Raw genomic sequence first — 27,348 nt, 5'->3', positions numbered from 1 at the left:
AAAAATGTTGTCATTGGTGACCGGGTAACAGATTATTTCAACCCCTGTTTAATAGTTTTCAGGACCCATATTTTCTTATAGATTTTTGATGTTTTGAAAAATGCTCATTATATAACTTGTTAATTTTTTTCTTTTTCTTTCAGACATTCATGTGATTGACAGTATTGCCATTGACCTACCCCCGAGGTTGGGAGTTGTCGGAAACAATACTGTGACTCTAGAATGTAGGTATACGCTCGCAAATGGAGAGAGCTTCAGTTCAGTGACATGGTCAAGGAAGCGACACAGTGAATCAGGTTTTTCGGACATTGCAGAAGCAGATGGGGCCGGCAACTCGGGGTATTCCCAGGCTGGTGAAGATATTAAGACGAGAACAAATTTAAATTACACTCTGGGCATGTACACTATCAGATACAGTGATGTACAGTGCACAGATGAAGCTAAATACAGGTGTACTGTGACATACTTCAGGGACAGCAGCAGATTAACTGCGAATGGAGAAATGGATTTTAGTCTAGAAGGTGTGTATATAGAACAGGGCTAGCTCTGCCACTTGACAAATTCGCCAATTGCAAATTTCAGGAACATCTGGCAAATTTTATTTTGATTTGGCAAAAACATTTCATGTAATAATTGGTATTTTGTTGAAAAATAACAGTGGATTTTGCATATTTGAAGATAATTTGGCGAATTGTTTTGCTTACCCAGAGCTAGCCCTGAATGAGGATTCGTCACGAGTGTTTTCTAATATGGAAAATATCAACCGAGTCTACGTTAGTCGATATTTGTACCAATTAATTAGACGAGGTTGATATTTTACATATTAAAAAACACGAGTAGCAAATTCTATTTATCCTATAACACTTCTAAAACAACATTTTCATTCAATATTTAGTAAATAACAGTACTAAAATCAATCTCCATTGACAATAGACGTCACCACGATTAGCACAAATTAGTTTGATGTCACATGTTTGAACTAAATCTTATGAAAACATTATGCTCAGGTATACACGTCTTGTTGGCTTGTAAACAAATGACCCGTTGACAGCAACTAGAGACCTTACAAATTTGCATACCATTATTAATCTGGTTAATAAATAGAGAATAATACGTTCGTGTCCGTTAGATACTATTTATCTCACAACGGGTTGTTTTAAAATGCATCTAATGAGCGAAAGCGAGTTTGATAAGTTTTTACACAACGAGTTGTGAGATAAATGGTATCTAACGGACACAAATGTATTATTCTATTTCTTACATATCCTCAAAAAAACTGATTTTAAGCAAATTTTAATATTTTTTTCGACTAAAAGTTATTTACAGCCATTGCACTTGTAGCTGACTTACTCGTCACAGATCCATGATTGTAAGGTTAACTATATGTTAGAGTACCGTAATCTATTTCCACCGTGCTGTTTTTTTAATTGGACGTATGGCATTGATGACCTTCATCACCTAGGAGCAGCCACTCATATGTCTTGAAATTCTTAACACACGTACATGTACAAGTGTAAACAACTATGTGTTATCAAAACTAACGCATGGTGTTCTCACCAATGGGTATGTAAGAAAATAAAATATTACATACCTGTTCAATTTTACTATAGTGATAAAGACATTTTGAAACTGTGTGATAAATGTATTTTGTATCGCACATATGTGTGATATGGAACGGAACTTTTAAATGGGAAATTCCCTTTTTCTTTTTATTGCAGTTATAGTGCCTTTTATTTACCAACATCATATATGATTTACAAATGACGTCACATCTTATATGAAACATTAAACAAGGCTGTCGCAGAATATGATTCTTAACGTTAATTAAGTAAATCCATGAAAGGAGTTTTGATCATAGATTTAACAAAGTGTTGTTATGACGTTAAATTAAAAACCGTTTCTGTAAAAGATAAAAGAAGGTATGTTATAAATACAGAACCTCACATATGTTGTTTTCGCTTCCTATGTATAGCACTCGTTTAGTTTGCAAAAGAACATACTACTTGACCGCTGCTCGGTCTTTTGGTATATATTCTTGCGCAAAATAAACTTGTGCAATAAATAGGAAGTGAAAACAATCTATGTGAAGTTCTGTATATTTATCACATGGGTTTATGACATGGGTATTATGGGTAAGCTATAGGATAAATTGAAATCAATCTAATGGTGGCAGGGTGGGTACGGTGTGATTTATTAATGGTGGCAGGGTGGGTATGGTGGGATTTATTATCAACTAGAAGGTGTACGTATTGAAATACATGTACTCAGGGCTCGGAATTTACCACAGCAATGACGGCAGCTGTCCAGGGCTAGCTCTGGGTGACTAAAAAATGTCGCCAAACTATCTAAAAAATGAAAAAGCAAAATACCAGTTACTACACCATAGTTCTTTTTCACCAATTTAAAATAAAATTCACCAATAGGTCTTAAAATTCACGATTGTCGAGTGGCAGAGCTAGCCCTGTCCATCTCTCAACTTTATCTTGAGGTCTACATGTATCTTGTGACAGAGTTTCTATTGAATCTGTTTCAAACTTGGTACAATGATCTTCTGGGGCACTCCACAAACTAATTTTATTAAAATAGTTCTCCTGACAAAATTGAAAATTATTAAATCGCAGAGCTCTATAGGCTCAGGCTAGGCCTAATCTAGAATTGAAAAAGTAGGAGAAGTGAGTTCTCCCTTCCCAGGAGAAATGGGAGAAGTTTGATAAAAATAGGCGAAGTGCACATTTATGGGTACATTTCGTAATGTTTCGCCAGTTTCCGCTTTCAATTGGAAAAATTCTGAGTTTTACACTCGGTTCTAATCGTAATACTTTGATATAAAGTAAAATTTAAAAACAGTTATAAGTTTTATTAAAAAAAGTGATATTATAAAGTAGTTGAATATGTGCGGTTATGTTAAAATTTAAGTATTAATTAGTATTTTCTGGCATTACTGAAATGAATGCATGTGGCCGAGGATTAGCAACGTTTGATTAACTGGTCGCACACAGTACATGGCACAACACGTGTCACTTTGAGAAACAATAGCTTGGTCTATGGGTGTATCTGAAGAATGTCAACATTAGACTACAACATGTATTTAATCTCTTCACAACAAAATGGTATGAGTATTAACATTTGTTGGTTAATTTTGATAATAAATTTAACAAGGTAAAACATTATTTCATCGAATCAATCATACATTTCCCGTTTATAGACCGGTTATCGATTACTGAGGATACAGCCTTGCGGTAAAACATAAAACACTGTCCGACATATAGCGACACGGTGCCAAGTAAGCTGTAACAATAAATAAGTCAGGGTTTTGATGTCTGTTGTGTGATTTCGTTTTTGAAATTGGATTAGGTCCAGAATATTACAGCGACTTCGTCTTCTCACTACTGCTAATAACTCGGCGATTTGAACCAACTTTCGGCAAAAAACCCCACTCATTTCACCAGCAAAATTAGGGCCTGTATGCCAATAGGTCTCTTGTTTATATTTCCCTGTCTCTGTAGAACTTGTAAAATAATATATCCAGTACAACCTCTGTAAACCCAAATTTCCTCAATTTAACTGGATGTCTTCCTCGGTCCCTTTGCCGGCCTCGGTGGTCTACAGGCTGGTAGGTACTGGGTTCGGATCCCAGTCGAGGCATGGGATTTTTAATCCAGATACTGACTCCAAACCCTGAGTGAGTGCTCCGCAAGGCTCAATGGGTAGGTGTAAACCACTTGCACCGACCAGTGATCCATAACTGGTTCAACAAAGGCCATGGTTTGTGCTATCCTGCCTGTGGGAAGCGCAAATAAAAGATCCCTTGCTGCTAATTGGAAGAGTAGCCCATGTAGTGGCAACAGCGGGTTTCCTCTCAAAATCTGTGTGGTCCTTAACCATATGTCTGACGCCATATAACCGTAAATAAAATGTGTTGAGTGCGTCGTTAAATAAAACACTTCTTTCTTTCTTTTTCCTCGGTCCCTTTAAATAATCAGTACAGAACTTAACCTCTCTAAACTGAACACCTCTTAAAACTGGACATTTTACTTGGTCCCGAGGGTGTCCGGTTTAGATGGGTTTCACTGTACATATGTTGCAATATTTTTTCAGCGGCTCCCCTGAAACCATCATCTCTGAACTTGACCCCTGACCCTGACATCTTCACTGAGAACCAAGTGGTGGAGTTCACGTGCAGCGGTAACGTCGGCAAACCGGCCGGCTCCTTCTGGTGGTTTGTTTACCATGGCAACCAGGAGGTGAACAAAACGAGCGAGGCGGTGGTCAATCCGCCGTTTTCTTCGTCCGGACCCAACACGTGCACGTTCGTACGGACCAGCAAACTGACGCTCAACTTGACACGTGCTGACGATGGTCTCGTGGTCCGGTGTCACGTCTACCATCCGACGCAGATGGCTCCAACGACAGCCGGGAATAGTCAGAGGTGTTCGCTGGACTCCGATCTTTGTCTGCAGTCAAAGAGGCTGGTCGTTCATTGTAAGTGATCGTTCAGTGGTAAGGTGTTAATAGATAGGTGTTCGCTGGACTCCGATCTTTGTCTGCAGTCAAAGAGGCTCGTTCATTGTAAGTGATCGTTCAGTGGTACGGTGTGAATAGATAGGTGTCCGCTGGATTCTGATCTTTGTCTGCAGTCAAAGAGGCTGGTCGTTCATTGTAAGTGATCGTTCAGTGGTACGGTGTGAATAGATAGGTGTTCGCTGGACTCTGATCTTTGTCTGCAGTCAAAGAGGCTGGTCGTTCATTGTAAGTAATTGTTCAGTGGTAAGGTGTTAATAGATAGGTGTTCGCTGGACTCCGATCTTTGTCTGCAGTCAAAGAGGCTGGTCGTTCATTGTAAGTGATCGTTCAGTGGTAAGGTGTTAATAGATAGGTGTTCGCTGGACTCCGATCTTTGTCTGCAGTCAAAGAGGCTGGTCGTTCATTGTAAGTGATCGTTCAGTGGTAAGGTGTTAATAGATAGGTGTTCGCTGGACTCCGATCTTTATCTGCAGTCAAAGAGGCTCGTTCATTGTAAGTGATCGTTCAGTGGTACGGTGTGAATAGATAGGTGTTCGCTGGATTCTGATCTTTGTCTGCAGTCAAAGAGGCTGGTCGTTCATTGTAAGTGATCGTTCAGTGGTACAGTGTGAATAGATAGGTGTTCGCTGGATTCTGATCTTTGTCTGCAGTCAAAGAGGCTGGTCGTTCATTGTAAGTAATTGTTTAGTGGTACGGTGTTAATAGATAGGTGTTCGCTGGACTCCGATCTTTGTCTGCAGTCAAAGAGGTTGGTCGTTCATTGTAAGTAATTGTTTAGTGGTAAGGTGTTAATAGATAGGTGTTCGCTGGATTCTGATCTTTGTCTGCAGTCAAAGAGGCTGGTCGTTCATTGTAAGTGATCGTTCAGTGGTACGGTGTGAATAGATAGGTGTTCGCTGGACTCCGATCTTTGTCTGCAGTCAAAGAGGCTGGTCGTTCATTGTAAGTGATCGTTCAGTGGTACGGTGTGAATAGATAGGTGTTCGCTGGATTCTGATCTTTGTCTGCAGTCAAAGAGGCTGGTCGTTCATTGTAACTGGTCGCTCAATGGTAAGGTGTGAATAGATAGGTGTTCGCTGGACAAATAGTCAGAGGTGTTTGCTGGACTCCGATCTCTGTCTGCAGTCAAAGAGGCTGGTCATTCATTGTAAGTGATCGTTCACTGGTAAGGTGCAGATTTGGGGTGGTAGTGGATGGGGAGGGAGGGGTCGCTTGACGCAGATTATTCTGACGACGGTCATGAATAGCCAGAGGTGTTCTCTGGACTCCGATTTTTGTCTGCGTTCAAAGAGGCTGGTTATTCATTGTAAGTGATTGTTCAGTGGTAAGGTGCAGATATGGGGTGGTGGTGGTTGGGGAGGGTGATCGCTTGATGTAGATGGTGCCGATGACAGCTGCAGATAGACAGAAGTGTTTGCTGGACTTTATCTTCAGTCTGTTCATTGTAAGTGGTCATTCAGTAGTAAGGTGCAGATTCCGGGGTGGGGGGTGGTAGAGTGCTGGCTTGAGATGGTGATGACAGCTGCGGAATATAATAATAAAAGTTTTTTGTTTTTACATTTAGACGTACATTCAGTTAAATTTGTGATGTTGACATAAATGTATATTATATTGTACCTTAAATATTAAAATTTGCTCTATTGTTTTCTTCAAATTTAGACCCAGTTCGTAAAGGGGATAGAATTCCATATTGCACTGCACTTCTATTACTAAGCTAGTTTTTTCATTTTTTTGGTTTTCATTAAAATCCAATTTTTAAAGTGGACATAACTGCATATTGCTACGGTCTTGGTACGTGCTACCCTGTCAGTGGGATGGTGCATATTAAAGATCCCTTGTTACTAATGGAAAAACGGTAGCTAGTTTCCTCACAAAGCTATCTGTCAAATTAACAAATGTTTGACATCCTATAACCAATGATTACTAAATCAATGTCCTCTAGTGGTGTCGTTAAACAGACTTCAATGTTTAAGCTTATTATTATTTTTTTTTTATTCAGACCCAGTTCGTGAAGGGGACATAACTGCGTTCACCGAACCTAAAGGACCCAACTTCCTCGTCGACTCCATGGTAACCCTGAAATGTAGCGTCACGTCGAACCCTCCGGCAGTGTTTACGTGGGAGAATTCCGACAGTAACGCCACCTTCAGGGGAAATGTGTGGACGCTGAACCGACTGTCGCTGCTCGACCGAGGTGTTTACGTGTGCACGGCGAAAAACAACGTGTCTGACGTCATGTACAATGTGTCAGCTTCAGTCAATGTTAATGTTGGTGAGTGGGAGAATAATTTGTGTGTGTGTGTGTGTGTGCGTGTGCGTGTGTCGTTAGGTAATGAGTCCATCCATTAAAACCCATCTACATCTGTTCATTTGTCCTTCTGTCCATTTGTCCATCCACCCATCCTTTCTGTCAGTCCATCCTTCCATCCATTCATTTACTCATGCATCCTTCCATTCATTTACTCACTGAAATAACACCCACCCAAACACATCCACCCATCCGTCCATCTATTCATCCATCCATCCATCCACCTGTCCTTTCTGTCAGTCCATCCTTCCATCTGTCAGGACATCAACCCATCCAAACATATCCATTCATCCATCTGTCTGTCCATTCATCCATTTCCCACCCATCCATCCATTCATGAACCCACTCAAATGATGTCCACCCAAAACACACACATATCCATCCATCCATCCACCCATCCATCCATCCATACATCCACCCTCCCACTCACCCATTCATCCATCCATTCATCCATCCATCCATCCATCCATCCATTTATCCATCCATCCATCCATCCATCCATCCATCCATCCACCCATCTATCCATCCATCCATCCATCCATCCATCCATCTATTTATCCATCCATCCTTCCATTCACCACTCCCTCCATCTACCCACTCATCTATCAATTAATCCACCTGCACTTCCTGCCACCCATTCATCTGTTAATCCATCCACCCATCAAACCATCCCTGAATCCACCCGTCAAACCATCCCTTAATCCACCCATCAAACCATCCCTTAATCCACCCATCCACAAAACCATCCCTTAATCCACCTGTCAAACCATCCCTTAATCCACCCATCAAACCATCCCTTAATCCACCCATCCACAAAACCATCCCTTAATCCACCCATCCACAAAACCATCCCTTAATCCACCCATCCACAAAACCATCCCTTAATCCACCCATCCACCAAACCATCGCTTAATCCACCCATCAAACCATCCCTTAATCCACCCACCCATCCATCAAACCATCCCTTAATCCACCCATCAAACCATCCCTTAATCCACCCATCAAACCATCCCTTAATCCACCCACCCATCAAACCATCCCTTAATCTACCCATCCACCCATCAAACCATCCCTTAATCTGCCCACCCACCCATCAAACCATCCCTTAATCCACCCATTCACCCGTCCGTTCTGATTTCATTAGTTCATTCACTTCATAATAATTGTGATCATTTTGCTGCATGTGTAATTGTATTACTTAAAGATATGAAGATGTTCTGGGATTAGTATATCATATGAAATCAGTTGTATATGTATGTATATATAATATGCTTATACTGTGCTTTAATTTAACTTTTGAATTTTTATATTCATTTTATTTAGATATTTACCTTAGTTTTACAGCCATAGACAATGAATTTTTCATGCATAAGTGCTGTTAACATTCATTCATTCATTCATTCATTCATATGCATCTTGGAGTCTTTTGTTTTTTGTTTCCTGTCATAAACTGTTCTTTCTAATCCTATCACAATAGAATAAAAATAAACAAAAGTGCTTCGTAAAACAAGTAAATTTTGCTCTCATGTTCTTTGTTGTCACTAACTGGAACTATAAAATCACTTTAAAATTTCATCAACTTTTTATTTAAGGATTGTCTTGTTATTTCTTTTACGTTCATCATGGTATGAACAAAACATTTTGTCTGTAAACTGTTAAGCGGCGAAGCCGTTCTCACAGAAGTTTGCGGATGATTTGTTTTTTCATACCCATGTGAACGTTCAAAAGAAATAACAGACAGTACTTATAATTATATTTCTAACATACTTACTTATAATGATACTAAAAGTTTGTTTTATTTTGAATTATATTTTTGCTTTTGAACAATAACATTAAGTGACATCATCAGATATGACATTCTCTGACAATGTTATTGTTGCGTTCATCGAGAAATGAACAAACTACCAATATGTAGGCTATGTGTCACACGCTATTAAAACAAAAAAGATTAAAATTCTAATACATTTATAAAACAACTGGAGTACAATTCAACATAGGCAAGACAGACTACATGTAATTGTCCAATAGTCCAGCAAAAGCCGACATGATCCATCGCACGTGAATGGGTTTAAAGGGCACAAATCCTGAGGTTGACTGTTTTTACTGTTCAAGTTTGCTGCAGCTTTTGTCGGCATATCCTAGTAGGATACAGTCGTAATGGTATATGTATGCTAATGTTTAGGTAACTATACACGTTACCGAAAAGGACATAGACATCTGTTATTAGGAAAGTAATATTTCAAAGGAAGGCCACTCACATTAATTTCATGTCACATTTTAGTCTGCCCACTGTCACTCAAATTAATTTAGGGATCTGGCTCCATATTCATAAAAGTCAATGTATGATACCTAAATACATACTTAAAAGTACATATATAAGTCACATACATTGACTTAAGTACGTTTATGAATAATGGAGCCTACAGTTACTAAAATTTAATTTCTTGGAATTCCTGTTTTAATCTATGTTTTGCCTGCATGGCTTTAGCATGTGAATCTGTCTCTAAGTCTTTATCTGCATGATCTTTCTTCCCCAGTGGAGACGACCACGCCACCCACCACCACACCAACCACCAGATCAACCACAGCGCCATTCGGTGGACGCACCGACAAAACCATCGTGGAACCAGGTAAATGGTTGCATTCTTCCGTCTCTCATGTTCTTACATCTTCCATCTTCTTAGTGCATAGTTAAAGTTTGTTTTGTTTAACGACACCACTAGAGCACATCGACTATTGGATGTCAAACATTTGGTCATTTTGACATATAGTCTTAGGGAAGAAACCTGCTACATTTTTCCATTAGTAGCTAGAGATCTTTTATATACACCATCCCATAGACAGGATAGCAGAACAGAACAGAACTTTATTTTCACTCAGGCCGTAAACCACAGCATATGAGGTACATAATACAATTATACATATATTTTGACAAGATGGCAAATGTATAAGTATTTCACATAAATAAATAAATAAGTAAATAAATAAATAAACAAATACATATATTTATATATACATACATATGCACATACCACAGGCCTTTGATATACCAGTCGTGGTGCACTGACTGGAATGAGAAATAGCCAAATGGGCTCACCGACGGAGATCGATCCTAGACCGATCGCACATCAAGCCAGCACTTTACTACTTGGCTACATCCAGCCCCTAATGTGTGGTAGACACTTGTCTAAACTGGCTTCTGTGTAATATCGGAGAGCGACCACATGACTATGTGCTGGTGTAACAGCTCAAAATATACTCCTCGCCAAACTATACCCGGGGTATACACTGGACTAGCCCAGAATATAAAGTGGGGTATGAAACAGGCTAGCCCAGAATATACCTCTTTACAGGTGTAATAGCCCAAAATATACCCCCCACCAAACTATACCCGGGGTATACACTGGACTAGCCCAGAATATACCTCGCTAGTCTGTATTTCAATGTCCAGAGGCTTTTTTTTCCCATCATAATTTATATATTTTGGGTTAGAGAATATCGAAATATCTTCTAAAATGACTAATCTGTGATAGTTTTATTTTTATGAAAGCATTAGTTGCTTTTCTTTTAAAGCGTTTATTACTATTTATTTATTTATTTTGTATACAGTTCAGTAATAAAAAATGAGGGTCAGGAGTATAAAACAGGCTAGCCCACTTTAACATCGGGCATATTTTGGGCCGTTACATCTGGCTGTGAAAACGAAATTGAGGGGAGTGATTAAAGTGACAGATGCTATGACAACCATTAAAGGCCCTTTATTATAATTTAAATTAGAAGTATGACCATTTTATTATTTATGATATTAATTTTCATGCAGGTTTTTGTAATACCCCTAAATGCATTTTTCATCATTCTAAAAAAACAGGTACGTCTGAGAAGTACCTGATGATTGTTGAGTTAAGCTCTAATCTATTTGTTTTTTTACGGAATTTCCCTGGTTAAACATCACATATTTTAGTTTTTCTCTGTTATAACCATATCTAAATGTGTGTTGCCCGTTTGTAGATTAACTAAACTTAGTGTTAATTTTCACGGGCTGAAACTAGGATCTGCTCCTTTAATTGATCCTGTTACTTAGATGGGGATCGTTTTAAGATATTATATTGAGCATAGGATCTCGCCAATTATACAGGGAATGGTGGCAACATTTAGCTCCATCAGCTGAGGTGCTAGCGTTGCAGGATCAAACCACGTCGGTGGATCCATTCAACTGATTGTTTTTTTTCCTTGTTCCAACCAGGTCACCGTAACAACTGGTCAAAGGCCATGGTATGTGCATTCCTGTCTGTGGGAAAGTGCTTATAAAAGATCCCTTACTACTAATGAAAACATGTAGCAGGTTTCCTTTCTAACACTATATGTCAAAATTACCAAATGTTTGACATTCAATAGTCAATGATTAATTAATTAATCAATGTGTTCTGGTAGTGTCGTTAAACAAAATAAACTTGTTTTCCCCTGTCTGTGAGAAAGTCCTTGTTACTACTAAAAAAATGTAGTGGGTTTCTTCTAAGACTATGTCAAAATTACCAAATGTTTGATATTCAATATCCAATGACTAATTAATAAGTGTGCTCAAGTGGTGTCATTAAATAAAACACTGTTTTTTGCTGTCTGTGGAAAAGTGCTTATAAAAGATCCCTTGCTCCTAATAAAAAATGTAGTGGGTTTCCTCTCTAAGGCTGTCAGAATTATTAAATGTTTGACATCCAATACCTGATGATTAAGTAATTAATATGCTCTAGTAGTATCGTTAAATAAAACACTTTTTTTTTTCTATTGTGGGAAAGTGCTTATAAAAGATCCCTTGCTGCTAATGGCAAAATGTAGTGGGTTTCACCTGTTAGAAATACCAAATGTTTGACATCCAGTAGCCAATGATTAATAAATCAATGTGCTTTAGTGGTGTCATTAAACAAAACAAACTTTTTTCCTGTATGTGGGGAAAGTGCTTATAAAAGATCCCTTGCTACAAATGAAAAAAAATATAGACTATATATTAGAATTACCAAATGTTTGACATCCAATACCCGATGATTAATAGACCTATGTGCTCTAGTGGTGTCATTAAACAAAACAAACTTTTTTATGGGGAACTATCACTCCGTTGAGATTACTTCGAAGACAGTAATTTTTATCTCCCCTTTAGCATGTGATTTTGCATGGTATCAATGATACGACTCTCTTCTATCTCTGTGGTATGTGCTATCCTGTCTATGGGATGATGCATATAAAGATTCCTTGCTGCTAATCAAAAAGAGTAGCCCATGAAATGGCGACAGTGGGTTTCCTCTCTCAGTATCTGTGTGGTCCTTAACCATATGTTTGACGTTATATAACGATAAATAAAATGTGTTGAGTGCGTTGTTAAATAAAACATTTCCTTTCTTCCTCTTCTATCTAATTTCTCTTTCCAGCCAGTGCACCACGACTGGTATACGAAAAAATCATCAAATGAGGTATCCTCTCTCTGGGATGGTGCATATAAAACATCCTTTGCTACTAATGGAAAAACGTAGTGGGTTTCCTCTTTAAGACTATTTGTCAAAATTACCAAATGTTTGACATCCAGTAGCCGATGATTAATAAATCAGTCTGCTCTAGTGGTGTCGTTAAACAAAAAAAAATTGTTTTGTAAATATATGGATGGAAGTGCACCCCCAAGTGTCTTCGTGGATCTGAAGCTAGCTCTGTGATATTTATTTTGGTAAATTCTTTGTTTGTGTTTGTTTCAGATGATGGTAAAACAACGATGATTATTATCATCGTCTGTGTCGTGGTGGGCATCATCCTCATCATTGTAGCTGTGGTGGTGTTTATCATTATACGCAGACGCAAAAAGAAGACACAAGTTGAAGGTAGGACATTAATTTTTATTTGTTTTATTAGTAGTATTTAATTTATTTTAATTTTTTCCTTCAATGTCCCCTTTCCTTTCTCCTCTTTGAATTCCATCTCATTTCTTCCTGATCTGGCATCTCCTCCTATCTTTCAACTCCACATCCCAGTCCTTGTCTCTCCAAACGCGACAAGTGCTTGTCTCTTGTGGCTATCTGTGCCACACACCTGTCATTTCCCATCAGCTTAAGGTGTGGGCTTAGTCTAACAACTTCAGAGAGTCTTCAGTACTTCTGGCATTGTTAGGACATTAATGCTGATCATAAAGGTTTTTGTGAAAACACAGGTCATTGTACAATGTGGCTCAAATAACAGAAATAATAGCTTTTATATAGGTAAAGTGCTCACCTGATATCTGGAGCTATTTTTCATTCCAGCCAGTGCACCACAGCTGGTATATCAAAGGTTGTGGTATGTGCTGTCCTGTCTGGGATGGTGCATATAAAAGATCACTTCCTACTTATGGAAAATGTTAGTTTGTTTCTTGCGAAAAAAAGAGTAAAACTATATACTAAAGTTTCACATGGGCAAAGCTTCTAGATTATGGTAGCCCCACTCCCATGGCTAGTAATATTCAATGTTGGATTAGTAAATAACTACAATTGCCATGCCCAACGGCTAGTGAAAAAAAGTCAAATGTTGCAGTTAAGTCTATTTTGTAAATATGAATAGCTTGCCCCCACCCTAACCCCCCAATGTTAAGTGTTTTTTAAAGCTCTGTCTCCCTCTTTAGGTGACATATCTGATTATTACTATTATTTAGTAAAATTGTATTAAGTTAAAGTAAAGTAGGGCTAGTGAATTTTTAATCATGGCTAGTAAAGTTTTTAAATCACTGATCCCATGGCTAGTGGATTTTATAAAAAATTCTAGAAGCCCTGACTAGGGATATATCATATGTGTACACCAAACACATGTTAAATTCTACACAATTTGTGTACATCAAGGGACCAATGACAATATGTAATTTCGATGTTCAATACATCACCACTGTAAGGCATAACTACAGTTAGATATGTCATCCATCAAACACAATAAAAATGCAATTGCTTTACTAAAAATATGTTTTTCCAAATATCCCTAGCACAATTTGAGTAGTATATACATGGGACAGAATGACAGACAGACAGACTAATGAAGACAAAACCTTTATTATATAACATTTAGTGAAATATCTTAAAATATCAGTGAAATAAAAGTGTTGTCAGTCACTCAGTGACGATAACACATGTTAGAGTGAAAATTTCACTATTTAACTCTAAAATGTGTTATCGTCACTGTAGAAAGCGTTATCTTCACTGTAAGAAAGCCGGAACTATTTTGCTGCTGGCATTTTAAAAACAAAGGTAAATTGCCAAAAGTTATATAATAAATATTTCATGGTTTTTTGTCAAATATGATTTATATCTCATCAAGTGAAGTTTTCACTGATAATGCACTCGTGCAAGTGCGACTCATGAGATAAAATTGAAAACTTTATTCGATGAGATATATATCATATTTGACAAAAAACCATGAAATATCCTGTATATAGTCCACTTCCATTGGACTGGTAGAAGACTAACAAATGAACAATGCTAATTTAAGATAACTTGCTGCCTATTTATTTTTTCTAGACATTATTTTTCAAGGGCATTTTGAAGGTGATAAATATAGTGATACAAAAAAAAAAAAATGAAAATACAGTAAATAGATGTATTGTGTATGTTTTGATGTTCTTTTCAGTGCTTAGTTACTTCAGATACACATGTTTATTCAGTTTTAATCAGTTTCGTTATTTTTATTATGTTTTTAGAACCTCCAGAGAAACCATTCAAGTAAGTATCATATTTTAGTTTTTACTTCCTGTGAATGTTAATTAGGTCAGGTCAGGTCAGGTCATAGAGTTTAATGTGCACATTCAGAACAAGCTGTTGTAGCACACACCTGTCATGGGCAGAGTTGTTGATTTTCGCAGGCTCCTCCGTCTAGGACAGAAAAAAGGTTTGGGAGGGAGTGGGGTGGGAGAGGGGGAGCACAAGCAGCCCGACCAGGGTCGGTAGTGGGCGAGGGTTGGTTTTGGTGCTATTGAATTTGCAAATATCCCGTAGGATTAAAGCCAAATAAAAAATGTTGCGTAATTTCTTGAAGGTAATTTCGACGCTTAATTTAGAACGGTTCATCAAAATTGAAAATGGAGATATTTGGTTAAATTAACTTAGTTAATTAAGAGGTAGCTCCCTGAATTCATTCCAACTTATTTCCATGCTTTTATCCCATTAAGGTTCAAGCACGCTGTCCTGGGAACACACATCAGCTATCTGGGCTGACTGTCCAGGGCAGTAGGTTAGTTGTTAGTGGTTAGTGAGAAAGAAGAGGGTGTAGTGGTCTTGCATCTACCAATTGTGTTGTTAAAACTCATTCTGGGTGGGAGCCGGTACCGGGCTGCAAACCCTGTACCTACCAGCCTTGTGCTTCCTGAATGTAGCCCAGTGGTAAAACTCTCACCTGATGCACCGTCAGTCTGGGATCAATCCCCATTGGTGGGCCCATTGGGCTATTTCACATACACCTTGACTCGTATATTAAAGGCTGTGGTATGTATTATTCTTACTGGGATGATGCCTATAAAAGATCCCTTGCTACTAATGGAAAAATGTAGTGGGTGTCCTCTCTAAGACTAATAATTATGTAAAAATTACCAAATGTTTGACATCCATTAGCCAGTGAATAATAAATCAGTGTGCTCTAGTTGTGTTGTTAAACTAGAAATGCTTTAACTAATATATTAATGTAATTTTTTCTATCAAATGTGTTTTAGGAGGTTTTATTTCAATATACCATACTTAATACATGTACAACTAACCCATACTTTTATTTCTATTTTAGTAACCATAGCAACCTGAGCATGTACAAGACACAGCCTGACCTCGTTTCTGATGAGAAGAAATTTGCACAAAATAATGTAAGGATAAAATGCCAAGCATCAGAAGGGGAAAATTAAACCAGTTTAAAAAAACAATTTCCATGGGCCTTTTGTTTCATGCTGGGATGTTGTAAAATATTTATTCATTCATTCCATGACCGGTTTATCAAAGGCCGTGGTATGTGTTATCCTGTCTGTAGAATAGTGCATATAAAAGATCCCTTGCTACTAATGGGAAAATGTAGCGGGTTTCCTCTAAGACTATATGTCAAAATTACCAAATATTTGACATCCAATAACTGATGATTAATAAATCAATGTGCTCTAGTGGTGTTAAACAAAACAAACTAACTTTATTCATTCATTCAATGGGTGGGACGTAGCCCAGTGGTAAAAGTGCTCGATTGATGAGCAGTCAGTCTGGGATCGATCCCCTTCGGTGGGCCCATTGGACTATTTCTCGTTACAGCCAGTGCACCACGACTGGTATATCAAAGGCCATGGTATACATGTGCTATACTGTCTGTGGGATGGTGCATATAAAAGAAGTTCATGGCTGTTAACTGTCCGTCGTGAGACGGATTTCTGTCGTCAGAAATTGTGGAAATCATTTTTTCAGTCCGGTGTTTTTTTTTGTTTTGTTTTTTTAAATGAGAATCACTTCGGCCGTTTTCGGTTTCCGTAATGTCAACCCAATCGCTTCGGATGTTTTCTTTGCCCCACTGACCCCCTTTAGGGACCCATCCCAGGGTACAAACTTATATACATTTTGGGGCCGGTGAACGGCTCCATTCCCCTAACGTAAATTCCCAATCCAATATCAAACTTTTCCCCAATTAGACCCTTCAACCCAACAGTTTCCCAATAAAGATTCCCAAAGTTGCTCTTATCATGGACACTTGAACTCATAAAAATGTTTACAAATTTAGCTAATTGTATATTTAAAAAAAAAATGACATCTAAAAAGTTTCGTTTTGGTATTCCGATTGATTATGAACACGTGTCGAACAACTCTGACCTGGATATGCAAATTAGGTGTATCCTGTTTTGATACAGTCTGTTGTATCGTAGTTTTTAGTAATAATGCCTACATTGTCTGATTAATATATTTTTGGTAGAAGAATATAACTTTTTGTTTTAACCCATCCATTTGCGTTAACACATATTTGGGATCTATCACAACACGTCCAACCCTAGTGGTATATGGACACTCCAACCCTAGTGGTATATGGACAAGTTAAATTGTTATCTATCTATCTATCCAATCCACTATTTACGGATGTAGAAAGTAAAAGTATTGACTTAATGTGCATCCTGCACTACCATTTGCTGTGCTATTTTAAGCAGACGATCTTATTTTGTTAAAAGGTGTGTACATATGTTTCGTACTTTTTTCCCCAGATATTTTATTATTATTATTTAAAAAAAAATTAAAATCATGTTTGGTACGGTTTTTGTAATTAAACCCCCCTAAAAAAACCAGTTACTGCAGTAGTTGTAAATTAAGTGGAAAAAAAGCCTCTAATTTAAATGTGCTACTCACTCCCTTTGAAGTAATGGCCGTACCCGATGTCACACCATGTGATGAACAGCACGTGCGACTTTGAACACTGTTACAATGTAATAGTTCTACTGGGAGATTATTAGATTGCGTATTATAGATATTGAGACTTAATAAAATTGATCTGGTGAAAAATTAACATTTACCGACCAGCAATACTACTTCTTTATTATTTACGATTGAATAATGGGATCATTCGAGAGCTACTCAACGTGCACTAAGGAGAGTAGGAATTATGGGATGTGTGACAAAATGTAATTGCAGGGGGGGGGGGGTTATTGTGCAACGTAATGTTAATTAATAAAGTATGCAACCAGTCATTGCCGTTTTATTTTAACATATATGTATTACTAAAGACCCCAAAGTAAAATATGACATGATCACAAAACGTTACACGAGCGAGAGGGGTATTAAAACTGCAAGATTTTCCGTTACGTATTGTTAAATGGACACAAAGATCAACAAAGGACTATTCAATGTTAGCGTAATGCAGTATCAGACATTGGCTTTACCCCAATTTTACACGACCATAATGAATTTGCAATAAGACTACGGCTACCCGATGTAAATGTATTTGAATATTTCATTTGCCGTCCATTAGCTGGCGGTCAAGCCTAAATAATAATGCAAACTTTAAAAAAAATGTCCGTAGCTTGTGAAAGAACACCCCAGCAAATGTCAGCCTAATAGGACTATTTTTATTAATATAGGTTCACTGCAGGACCCATGAAATTAATGTTTTTGTGCAATAAAAAAACAAAAACAGGGTTTGGGTTGGGAGAAATACATGTTTAAAGTGGACTACAGTTGTCATGTAAAACACTACCATTTTGAATGGTGATATAATCATGGCACTGACATCCGCCATCTAAACCCCCAACCAGGGCAATGCCCTGTACCTTGAAATTTCAGTCACAACATTTTACTTTTGTTAACAGCCATGAAGAAGCCTTGCTACTAATCGAAAAGAGTAGCCCATGAAGTGACGACAGTGGGTTTCCTCTCAGTATGTGTGGTCCTTAACCATATGCCTGATGCCATATAACTGTAAATACAATGTGTTGATTGCGTTGTTAAAACATTTCCTTCCTTCCTTTATGGTCCTTAACCATATGTCCGATGCCATGTAACCGCAAATAAAATGTGTTGAGTGCGTCGTCAAATAAAACATTTCTCTCTCTCTCCATGTCTGTTTTTCCTCTTTTCAGAGTTTTGATTTCAAGACGGATCAAGACCTGGCGTATTCGGACCTGAAGTTTGATCCCACTCCGAGAAGTCGAAAACCTGTCGCCTTCCGGGAGTCCACAGACTACGCTCACGTCCAGATGCCGGCAGTGTAATGTTGTTGGGGTGCCGCGCGACGCTGTGGGTCGACTGTGCGATGCTGTCGCGACAGTTTTCATAATACAAAGTGCTACATAACAATTTCAATCACTTAATCACACACACAAATGTTTGAATGTTGTCGTACTCTTGGTGTTTGATTGTTTGTTATTGTTTGGTTTGGTCTCTCTGGTCAGTTTATGATAATATATTCCATTGCAGAGTGCTTGATGAACCGAATGTCATTCCATTTTCGGTAATGTATCATGAATTTTAATAAGTTTTTGATTACAAAAACAGACCACCATGTCCAATTATATTTAAGAATTGTTTGATTACCATGTTGATTTATGATCTTTATTTCTTGTGGTCTCAGTTTTAATTTAATTGTTTTGTTTTTTTAATTATCAGAATAGTCCTTCAAATTTGAGAAATGTTTGTGATTGTTTTAATTCCAGAACTAATGTTTTTGGCAACCAGTTTTTTTCATCTGGTCTTTTTGTCAACATTGGTGAATGCCACTGCCAATTTTTAAATTTGAAATGCAAATGAGATATTTTAATATATATTTTAATCCAAATTAAAAATCTATAAAAAAAGAAAGCTTTTTAAATGCTTTTACAAGATATTCCAGGGATTACATATCATTTTAGTGTAACCACATCAAGTCATACAAACACCAGAGTGATTCTAGATTGATGATGTGTTAATTAACCTGGACACACGATGTTTGTCTTTGAAAGCAAAAGAGATGGAATTGATTCAATAATACCATAAAATTACACTGTGGACATCTGATATAGACAGTTTTTGCATGTGGATTAATATGGATTACAATGAATTAAGGATGACAGTGGATTAATATGGATTAGAATGTAGATCAAAGGTGTACCGAACATTCGAGTTTTAGGCTGTAATAGGTTTCAGCTTGTGGTGCAACCTTTATTATTGGAAGGAGATGGAGAATGTTTGAAGATCAGTTCATATGGTTGTGAAGAACACTATTGAAGGGAGACAACTTGTTTTAAAGGGAAGCAACTTGTGTTGAAAAAGGACAACTACAGTTTTGCTGTGTGAAAATTGTCAGACAACATAGAGGGTCTGTGGTTCAAACTCTGTTAGTAGAGTTCAAGTTGCCAGTTATTGATGGAGAAATGAAATGCTATAAGAGAAAAGGAAGGAAGGAAGAAAGAAGAAATAGAAAATTAATTCCAGGAGGATGTGTTAAACATTTTTTGATTCAGGAAGTACTTGCTCATAGCATACTCTATCTGGATATCTAGAATCCTAATCTCATACATTTTGGTCTAATCTGATATTTTTGGAATTGTCATACAATTTAACCTATTTATTGAAATATATATGTATAGCAATTCAACATACTGATTGTTTTTTAAAAACGTTCATATAGCTTATAATTTTTTTATTCAGGCTTGTGTGTAGGAATTTTAGCAGGGGGTTCTAGACTTCTATGAGGGAGATGTTTTTTTTCTCCGTTTCAAGCAAATTTCCCTTTGACTGAAATAAATTAAAAATTGTGTGCGTCACTGCCTGTCATAACTTTTCTTAATTCTGTTGATCAGACGGCTCAACTCTGTTCCGGTTGAAACTGAAAATACAAACATTTTGAGTGTCGTTAAATAAAACATTTCCTTCTACATTGAGAATGGGTTGTATACTATATTGGGGTTTATTGCTTTCAATGATTTGGAATACAAGTCCCCAGTGTTTCTGCCAGAAAGAACTTTTTGGGTATAGTACTATGGAATTGAATGCAACGACAGTCAACAGTGTGTATGGGAGTCCACCCCCAGAAAGAAAATGGGTTACCTTTTGGGTTAGGGTTAAGGAAATCATACAGTAATTATAAGAGTAATTAATTTCGTCAAAAAGTAAAAAAAAAAAAAAAAATCTGCAAATACATTTGGGTATGGTGCCATACCCATCTTACCCTCTGGCAGAAACCCTGGGTCCCTGCATATAGCCGATACACACAGCAAGACAAAAATATTCCCGGTAACACAAACAAAATCTATTTAGTATGATGTTATTAAACAAAACAACCTTCCTGGTTTTTTATTCACAGAGGGAGTGCATATTTAATGATTTTGAAAGAAAATAAATTATTGCATTCGCCTGTTAAACATTGGCGGCCGAATTTACAAAACCATATTTTTGTCTTGTACACATGCAACTACATATATTTACAATGCTTAAACAAGTGAGTTTAAGGAAATTAGGGTGTGTAAATTTGGCCCTGCATTTTCAGGGCATTTAAAACTTTGAGCAGATGTGTGCACCCTGTGCAAATCTCCCTTTGGATCACACCTGATGATTATTTTTAGGTAACGCACATAACAAAGAAGATAAATATTAGCTATAGTTCTTCCCACAGTGAACACGTTTTTTTATACTATGGAATTAACTACAAGTTGTTTATTTATGAGCCGATTGTTTTTGTAAATTGCACACACACATTTATTTTATTTTGTTTTGTCATGTCCAAAACACTTTTCCTTTTATTCAAACTAAACTGAAATTATTTACAAAAATCATTTTTGTAGGAGGATGAGACGGACTATAGATTGTAGTGTCAGAAACGATCTCAGTTAACCGATTCCAGTTTACTGCAAAGGCAGCAATAGTTAAATTTGTCTTAAAACTTTAATTGCTAATTATACATAAACTGTACTGTTTAGTTTTGCTGAATGGAGGGAAACAACAAATAATTTTATTGTGCTACATAAATCATAAACGAAAATCAAAATAAAACGAGGTCTTCCGAATTCCATTTTAACAACAGTTTTTGCTTTGGTGTTGTTTTCCTCCATCCAGCATTTACAATTAAAATAGAGAGATTTTTTCTAAATTGATTTATAATGCTGATAAGACCATATTTTTATTCACTACAAAAATCTTAAATTCTCTTTTTTCCATTTTATGTAACTAATTTGTATGTGACCAAAGATTTCATTACTGAACATCGGTGTATAGTAAAACCTCCCTATAAACCAGAATTCTCTCAAAACTGGACGTTTTTTTCACATTCCCTTTTCAAATATCAGTACATAACAGTACCTCAGTAAACTGGACATATCTTAAAGCCAAACTTTTTATTTGGTCCTATGGGTGTCCAGTTTAGATGGTTTTTACTGTAATGTATATCTGAACTTGAAAAAATAAATTATAATGTTTGTGAAGTTATAATTTGGTTGTTGTATAGTCTGACTCTTCATCGATTTCTTCATTTAATATCGGAGAGTATCAGTGGAGTGTTTTCTGTGAATACACCCTATATCTGGACCATTTTTCAGTGTTATATATAAATGTGTTGATCAATTATATTTACAATGGTTTTTGCTTTTCTATATCAAGTTATCATATAGCTTATAATAGCCACAGATATAATATACACACATGTATATACACGTTATTGCATTCATATGCGAGTTGCGCCACTATGCTAATATCAATATTCTATATCTGATATATATTAGTTTTATTACACCATTGTACATAATGTTTGAATTTTGCGACATAGATATTTGCCTTTGTATAATATTTTGGGGTGACTAAAATATGTGGTTTTTAATTATGATTGTGTTGCCAATAAAACTGAATTTGAGGAAGTAAAACCACCGATCTGCATTAGCAAATTGGAAAACAGAATAGAGTTATCCCCTCATTTACATCATAAACATTTATGGAACTTATTGTTACAATCTTTCTTTTTAGGCCCAAGAGACACCACTTTGGGTGAAGTAATTAATTTTACCTTTATATAAAGTGTTCCTTGCTGCTAATCAAAAAGAGTAGCTCATATTAACGGTGCGGTCCTTAACTGTATGTCTGTTGCCATAGAACCATAATTAAAATGTGGTGAGTGTTGTTAAATTTAAATTTATTTTTTCTAATTAAAAAAAAAAAAATTGTTTGTATAAGGTGAAGATTTTTGTTTATCAACGGCATCAAGGTACATTATAGGTTTCACCCTACCCCTCACTATTAAAAACAGTCTAGATCCGTATTGGGTACTTTAGATATATTTTATAAAAGGAATTACCTTTTATGCTCAACAAAATAATTAAGACCAGTATAAATTTTCAGCATTTGTGAGGGCATCTAAGGACAAATTTGACTGAAATGATGTTTATAAATCATCTGTGATTAAATATTTTTAACAAAATATAACACTTTCAAAAGGAAACAAGAAAAGACCAAAATGTCCACTGGCCCTCAATTAATTTTGTCATGTATGGCTTACATATTTTATGGACAAGCTTTGAATAGTTACCAAGTATATGTGACTTCTGGGAAGTGCTCACAAATCAGTGGTGGATCCAGAAAATCTATTGGGGGTGGGGGAGGGTAATGACATGTGACCAAAGGTCTCAAACGTTCCCGAAGGGATTCCTCGGATTCTCCTGTGTGAAAAATAAAATAAAAATATAATGTTACAACATTTAGGGGGTGTCTGGCCCCCTGGTCTCTCCCCACTCCACCCCCTTAGATACGCCACTGCAAATAAAAAGAAAAAACTCAACTTGGCTCACACTATTTTTATTGTTAATTTTACAAACAAGAAATATTTTACTGGATCGAGATTTTACTTTTTCCATATTGTTTGTATTTCAAACTTAATGCATATTTTACGATTTTAAGATAAACTTCATGAAAATTTATCTTTTTAAAGAAACTGAAAAATATTTTATACTTCTTTGTCATCAAATATTTTTGGTGTTAACTTTTAATAAAACTTAAATATTTTAGTTAAGGTTTTTATCTCCTCAGTATAATTTATGAAAATATTTAAAATTTGATGTTTTTACTGTTTGAATATGCCTGGTATATTTTAATTTTTTTGTACAATGTTATATTTGTAAAACAAAATAACTACAAAATATTTTATGTTTGATTTTTGTTGTACCTACAGACATTTTTTGTTTTCTGTATTAGCAATTTTGCTTTGTATATGATTCAGTTTGAAGAATACCTATGTAACATTTTATTCAAATAGTTTTGCTTTTTGTAACAAGCTTGTAAATAGACTTGTATAGTTTTGAAAGACAGTAAAGAGGCTACACCAAAGAATGGGGGATTTAAAAACAAAAAAAGATGCATGTATATATCATACTGATTAGTTAACCTGTGTTATCATGTTCAGCATAATTTTAACCCTATTCAGTGTGGAATTTATGACCAGACTTTTCTTTACCACCTTTCACTGAATGAATCTAGGGACAGACTCCAGGGTTTTGTGGGTGTGGGTAATTGTCGGCATGCTTCCATCTGAGAACTGTTCAAGCATGACTGTCGTGGGCACAACCTCTGACGTCGTCAGAGAGTTCTGTTCACGACAGTCTCCAGGGTTGTGAGTTTCTATCCGTTTATTCTTCCTCCCCCACCTCCTTTTTTGTACTTGAAATCGTTTTCACAAAATAGACTGAAGTTGATCAAGAAATGCTGATACATGTATGTGACAATTAATTAAGTGTATTACTCTAGTGTTTGACTTTTACCATAAATACTTGATGGCTGCGTTGGTTTTAGTAGTTGAGTCTTATATATCAAAACAATTATTTATTTATATATAATTATATATACAAAAATGTGTGTGTGTGTGTGTGTGTGTGTGTGTATATATATATATATATATATATATATATATATATATATATATATATATATATAATATGTATATATATATATATGTGTGTATATATATGTATATATATATATATATATATATATACATACACCGACCGAGATCTTGAATAGAAGATAGGATCTTGAATACGAGTGTTTACATGTGTATTTTAAGCATTTCTTCGTACATCAGTATCCCTTCACACACCACAGGTGGCAGAATGTAGCCCAGTGGTAAAACACTCCCTTGATGCGCAGTCGGTCTGGGATCGATCCCAGTCGGTGAGCCCATTGGGCTATTTCTCGTTCCATCCAGTGCACCACGACTGGTATATCATACGGTCACAATATGTGCTATCCTGTCTGTGGGATGGTGCATATAAAAGATCTCCTGCTACCAATGGGAAAATGTAGTGGGTTTCGTCTATAAGACTATGTCTGGATGACCAAATGTTTGATATCCAACAGCCGATGATTAATAAATCAATGTGCCCTAGTGGTGTCGTCAAACAAAACAACCTTTAAACTGTTCGTACATGGTAACATTATGACCCAAATAACAGAAGTGAGACCTCAGATTGTATCTGGCTTGTAATAGAGTAATTACGGTATTTCAGCTTTTGTTTTCTAATGGGCATCGTGTCCCACTTACTCACTTTCATCGCTGTAAATGCAGATAAATGACCTTTTTTTGAGCCGGTTCTCAAAGATTATCCGGGTATTGAATTGTAGGTCAACTGTGCATATGTAACATTAGAACCTCTCCCTTCTGCCCCCCCCCCCCCCCCCCCCCCCCCCCCCCCAAATCTTCTAATTAAATATTTACGGTTTCTCGTCTTCATTTGGACATATAACCTCTTAGTGACTCACTTGCAAGGGTGGTGAAGGAATTCTTTTCTGTGAAGGGGATTAATAATTAGTCATCCGAGTGGCCGTGGTGTACGAGTCTGTGAAATATAAGTTTGCCTAGTGTTGGGGTTTACACCATGTTCACATTTGTTTTGGATACAAAGGTAATAGTAATAAGGGAAGGAGTCTGTGAAACAGTCGTATCGTAATAGCTACAACCTGCCAATACCACTGTTCTTTGAATATGTAATATAACACAAGCAACCTAAGATGCCTGGGGCCTAATTCACTAAACTCTCGCAACTTTGCGATCTCGCAGTGCATTGCTAAAAGACTTACAAAGAAGATGTTTTGTTGTTTAGCAGAGCCTAAGAGACCTTTGTGAATTAGGCCCCTGCTCGCTTGATATTTAGATAATAAACGAGTTGCCAGCAGAGCCGGTTTATCCCAGTGGCACACGTAGCACGTGCTACGGACCCCGCGCTTCAAGAGGCTCCGCGGTGATGTGTACATTTATTTTCCCTAGGCCATCTTTCGTCTCTCCCCAAGGGAGTTGCAAAATATATGTCCTGGGAAAGGGCCCCCGCTGTTGTTTGTGCCACAGGCCCCGCGGATCCTTAAGCCGGCTGTGGTTACCAATTATGATCAACATTTATGTTCTGAGTGAAGCTTGTGACAAGTGAAAATTATTTCACGAGTGACAAATTGTTAATAACCGGTACCGAGTTTGTTCTATTTTGTTAGCAATTTGTTTCTCTAAAACACTTTGTTCTGAGTATTTCTATAACTTTATATTGTAACCACGTTCAAAGACAGTTTTCAAAAACAAAGTTCTTGGGTTTTTTTTTATTCTGTTAAATGTTTTATAAAAATCCACAATGAATTGAATTAAAATAAACTGGGGGGGGGGGGGGGGGGTATGGGACATTGAAAAAGGAGGTCTATATATCAGCGTGCTTTTTCTTGATTGTTGATAGAGAAAACAAAATGCCCCACTGGTTGAAGTGGAAGGGAAATGGATTGAGAGTCCTGGACATTTTTTTTTTAATGTACACCAGGGACCCATATTCACAAAATATCGTAAGCCTAGTTTTACACGTAAACGTAAATCTACGACTGAAGAGCTATTCACGAAACTACGAAAACTTAAGTTACGTGTAAAGTTGGACGTAAATATAAGAGTGCCTCAGGTTGCAACTGACGCTGCACGTAAGTTGTGTACATATAATAAATCAAGCACGATCGCCGTTATATACTATTATTAACGGAAACTAGCAGTATTTCCAATAAATGAAGCAGTTTGCGATGGCGAACGCCCACGGATTGAACATATTTTTGTTCATGATCGAACGGATGTTTTCAACTCGGCCAATTTCTCCTGAGTTATCTTTTCCTTTTTAAGAAATGTCCTCAAGTTCGCACCAAAACGCGGATCCTCACCAATACCAAAATGTCATGGTTCGCCGTTCGCGATGTTATTGTTAGCAGACGACAAACGAAATTGAGTTTTGCGCATTTGTTATTTACCCGGTAGCCATCGTTTCGAATGGGGTTTTTTTCAATTTCTCCGGTGAGCGTGTTAAATCGTAGATTTACGTCCAACTAAGTTACGTTTACATTTACGACCGTCTTTGAGAATAAGGTGCTTCTTGCACGTAAACGTAAATCTACGGCAGACGTAAGTGCTAGTCGTAGACGTAAATTTACACCTGTTTGTGAATATGGGTCCAGGATCCAATCTCCGTCCATGGTCTAGATTATTTTTTTCTCTTATAAAAACAAATTGTGCAGAAATACACTTGCCAGTCATAAAACTCGTAAGTATATATTTTTTTCTGTAATATGTTTGTGAATATATAACGTCCTGTCGTACACCTATAGCCGTAGGTAATACGTGTACGTGTCATATTAAAGTTATTCCATGCCAGTAATGAATCGTCCACGAACACACACGTGCCTTGTGGCGGTCGGTGACGTGTTACATCCTTTGTGGGACCTACACACTGTAAATACGTATATATAGCCGTCATTTTACTGGGTTTTTATCTCATCAAAATGTATTATAGCATGATTTTAATATTAAATAAAGAAGAAAAAAACAATTGTCGTCGTGTTGGTTATTAATGAAGGAATTTTGTTTTGTCACTGACTGGTTACTGTTGCATTTCAAATATATACTGATATCCAAAAGAAACTTTACATACATAAAATTTGGATAATCTTCTTTTTTTTTTTTTTCGAAAAGAACTAATTTAGAAACCACCTACAAACACTTTGCATGTATCATGCATTGTGACATTTAGATGTTTAAGAACATGATAATGTCATATC

General features: G+C 36.8%; 1 protein-coding gene across 1 annotated transcript in view; it reads left to right on the top strand.

Annotated features, from left to right (window-relative positions):
* The window catches only part of LOC121386355 (cell adhesion molecule 2-like), a 58,894-nt gene extending 34,834 nt beyond the window's left edge, over window positions 1-24,060 (top strand). The window contains exons 2-9 of the mRNA XM_041517235.1: window positions 144-521; window positions 4,099-4,482; window positions 6,524-6,796; window positions 9,370-9,462; window positions 12,571-12,693; window positions 14,529-14,550; window positions 15,602-15,677; window positions 18,408-24,060. Coding sequence (XP_041373169.1) covers window positions 144-521; window positions 4,099-4,482; window positions 6,524-6,796; window positions 9,370-9,462; window positions 12,571-12,693; window positions 14,529-14,550; window positions 15,602-15,677; window positions 18,408-18,539 — 1,481 coding nt within the window. The 3' untranslated portion in view covers window positions 18,540-24,060. The remainder of the gene's footprint in view (window positions 1-143; window positions 522-4,098; window positions 4,483-6,523; window positions 6,797-9,369; window positions 9,463-12,570; window positions 12,694-14,528; window positions 14,551-15,601; window positions 15,678-18,407) is intronic.
* Window positions 24,061-27,348: the final 3,288 nt, after the last annotated feature.

This window comes from Gigantopelta aegis, chromosome 12, assembly GCF_016097555.1.
Source record: "Gigantopelta aegis isolate Gae_Host chromosome 12, Gae_host_genome, whole genome shotgun sequence".
NCBI classification, from domain to species: domain Eukaryota; kingdom Metazoa; phylum Mollusca; class Gastropoda; order Neomphalida; family Peltospiridae; genus Gigantopelta; species Gigantopelta aegis.
Note: the sequence above shows the minus strand (reverse complement) of the source record. Positions and strands in the feature narration are given on the sequence as shown.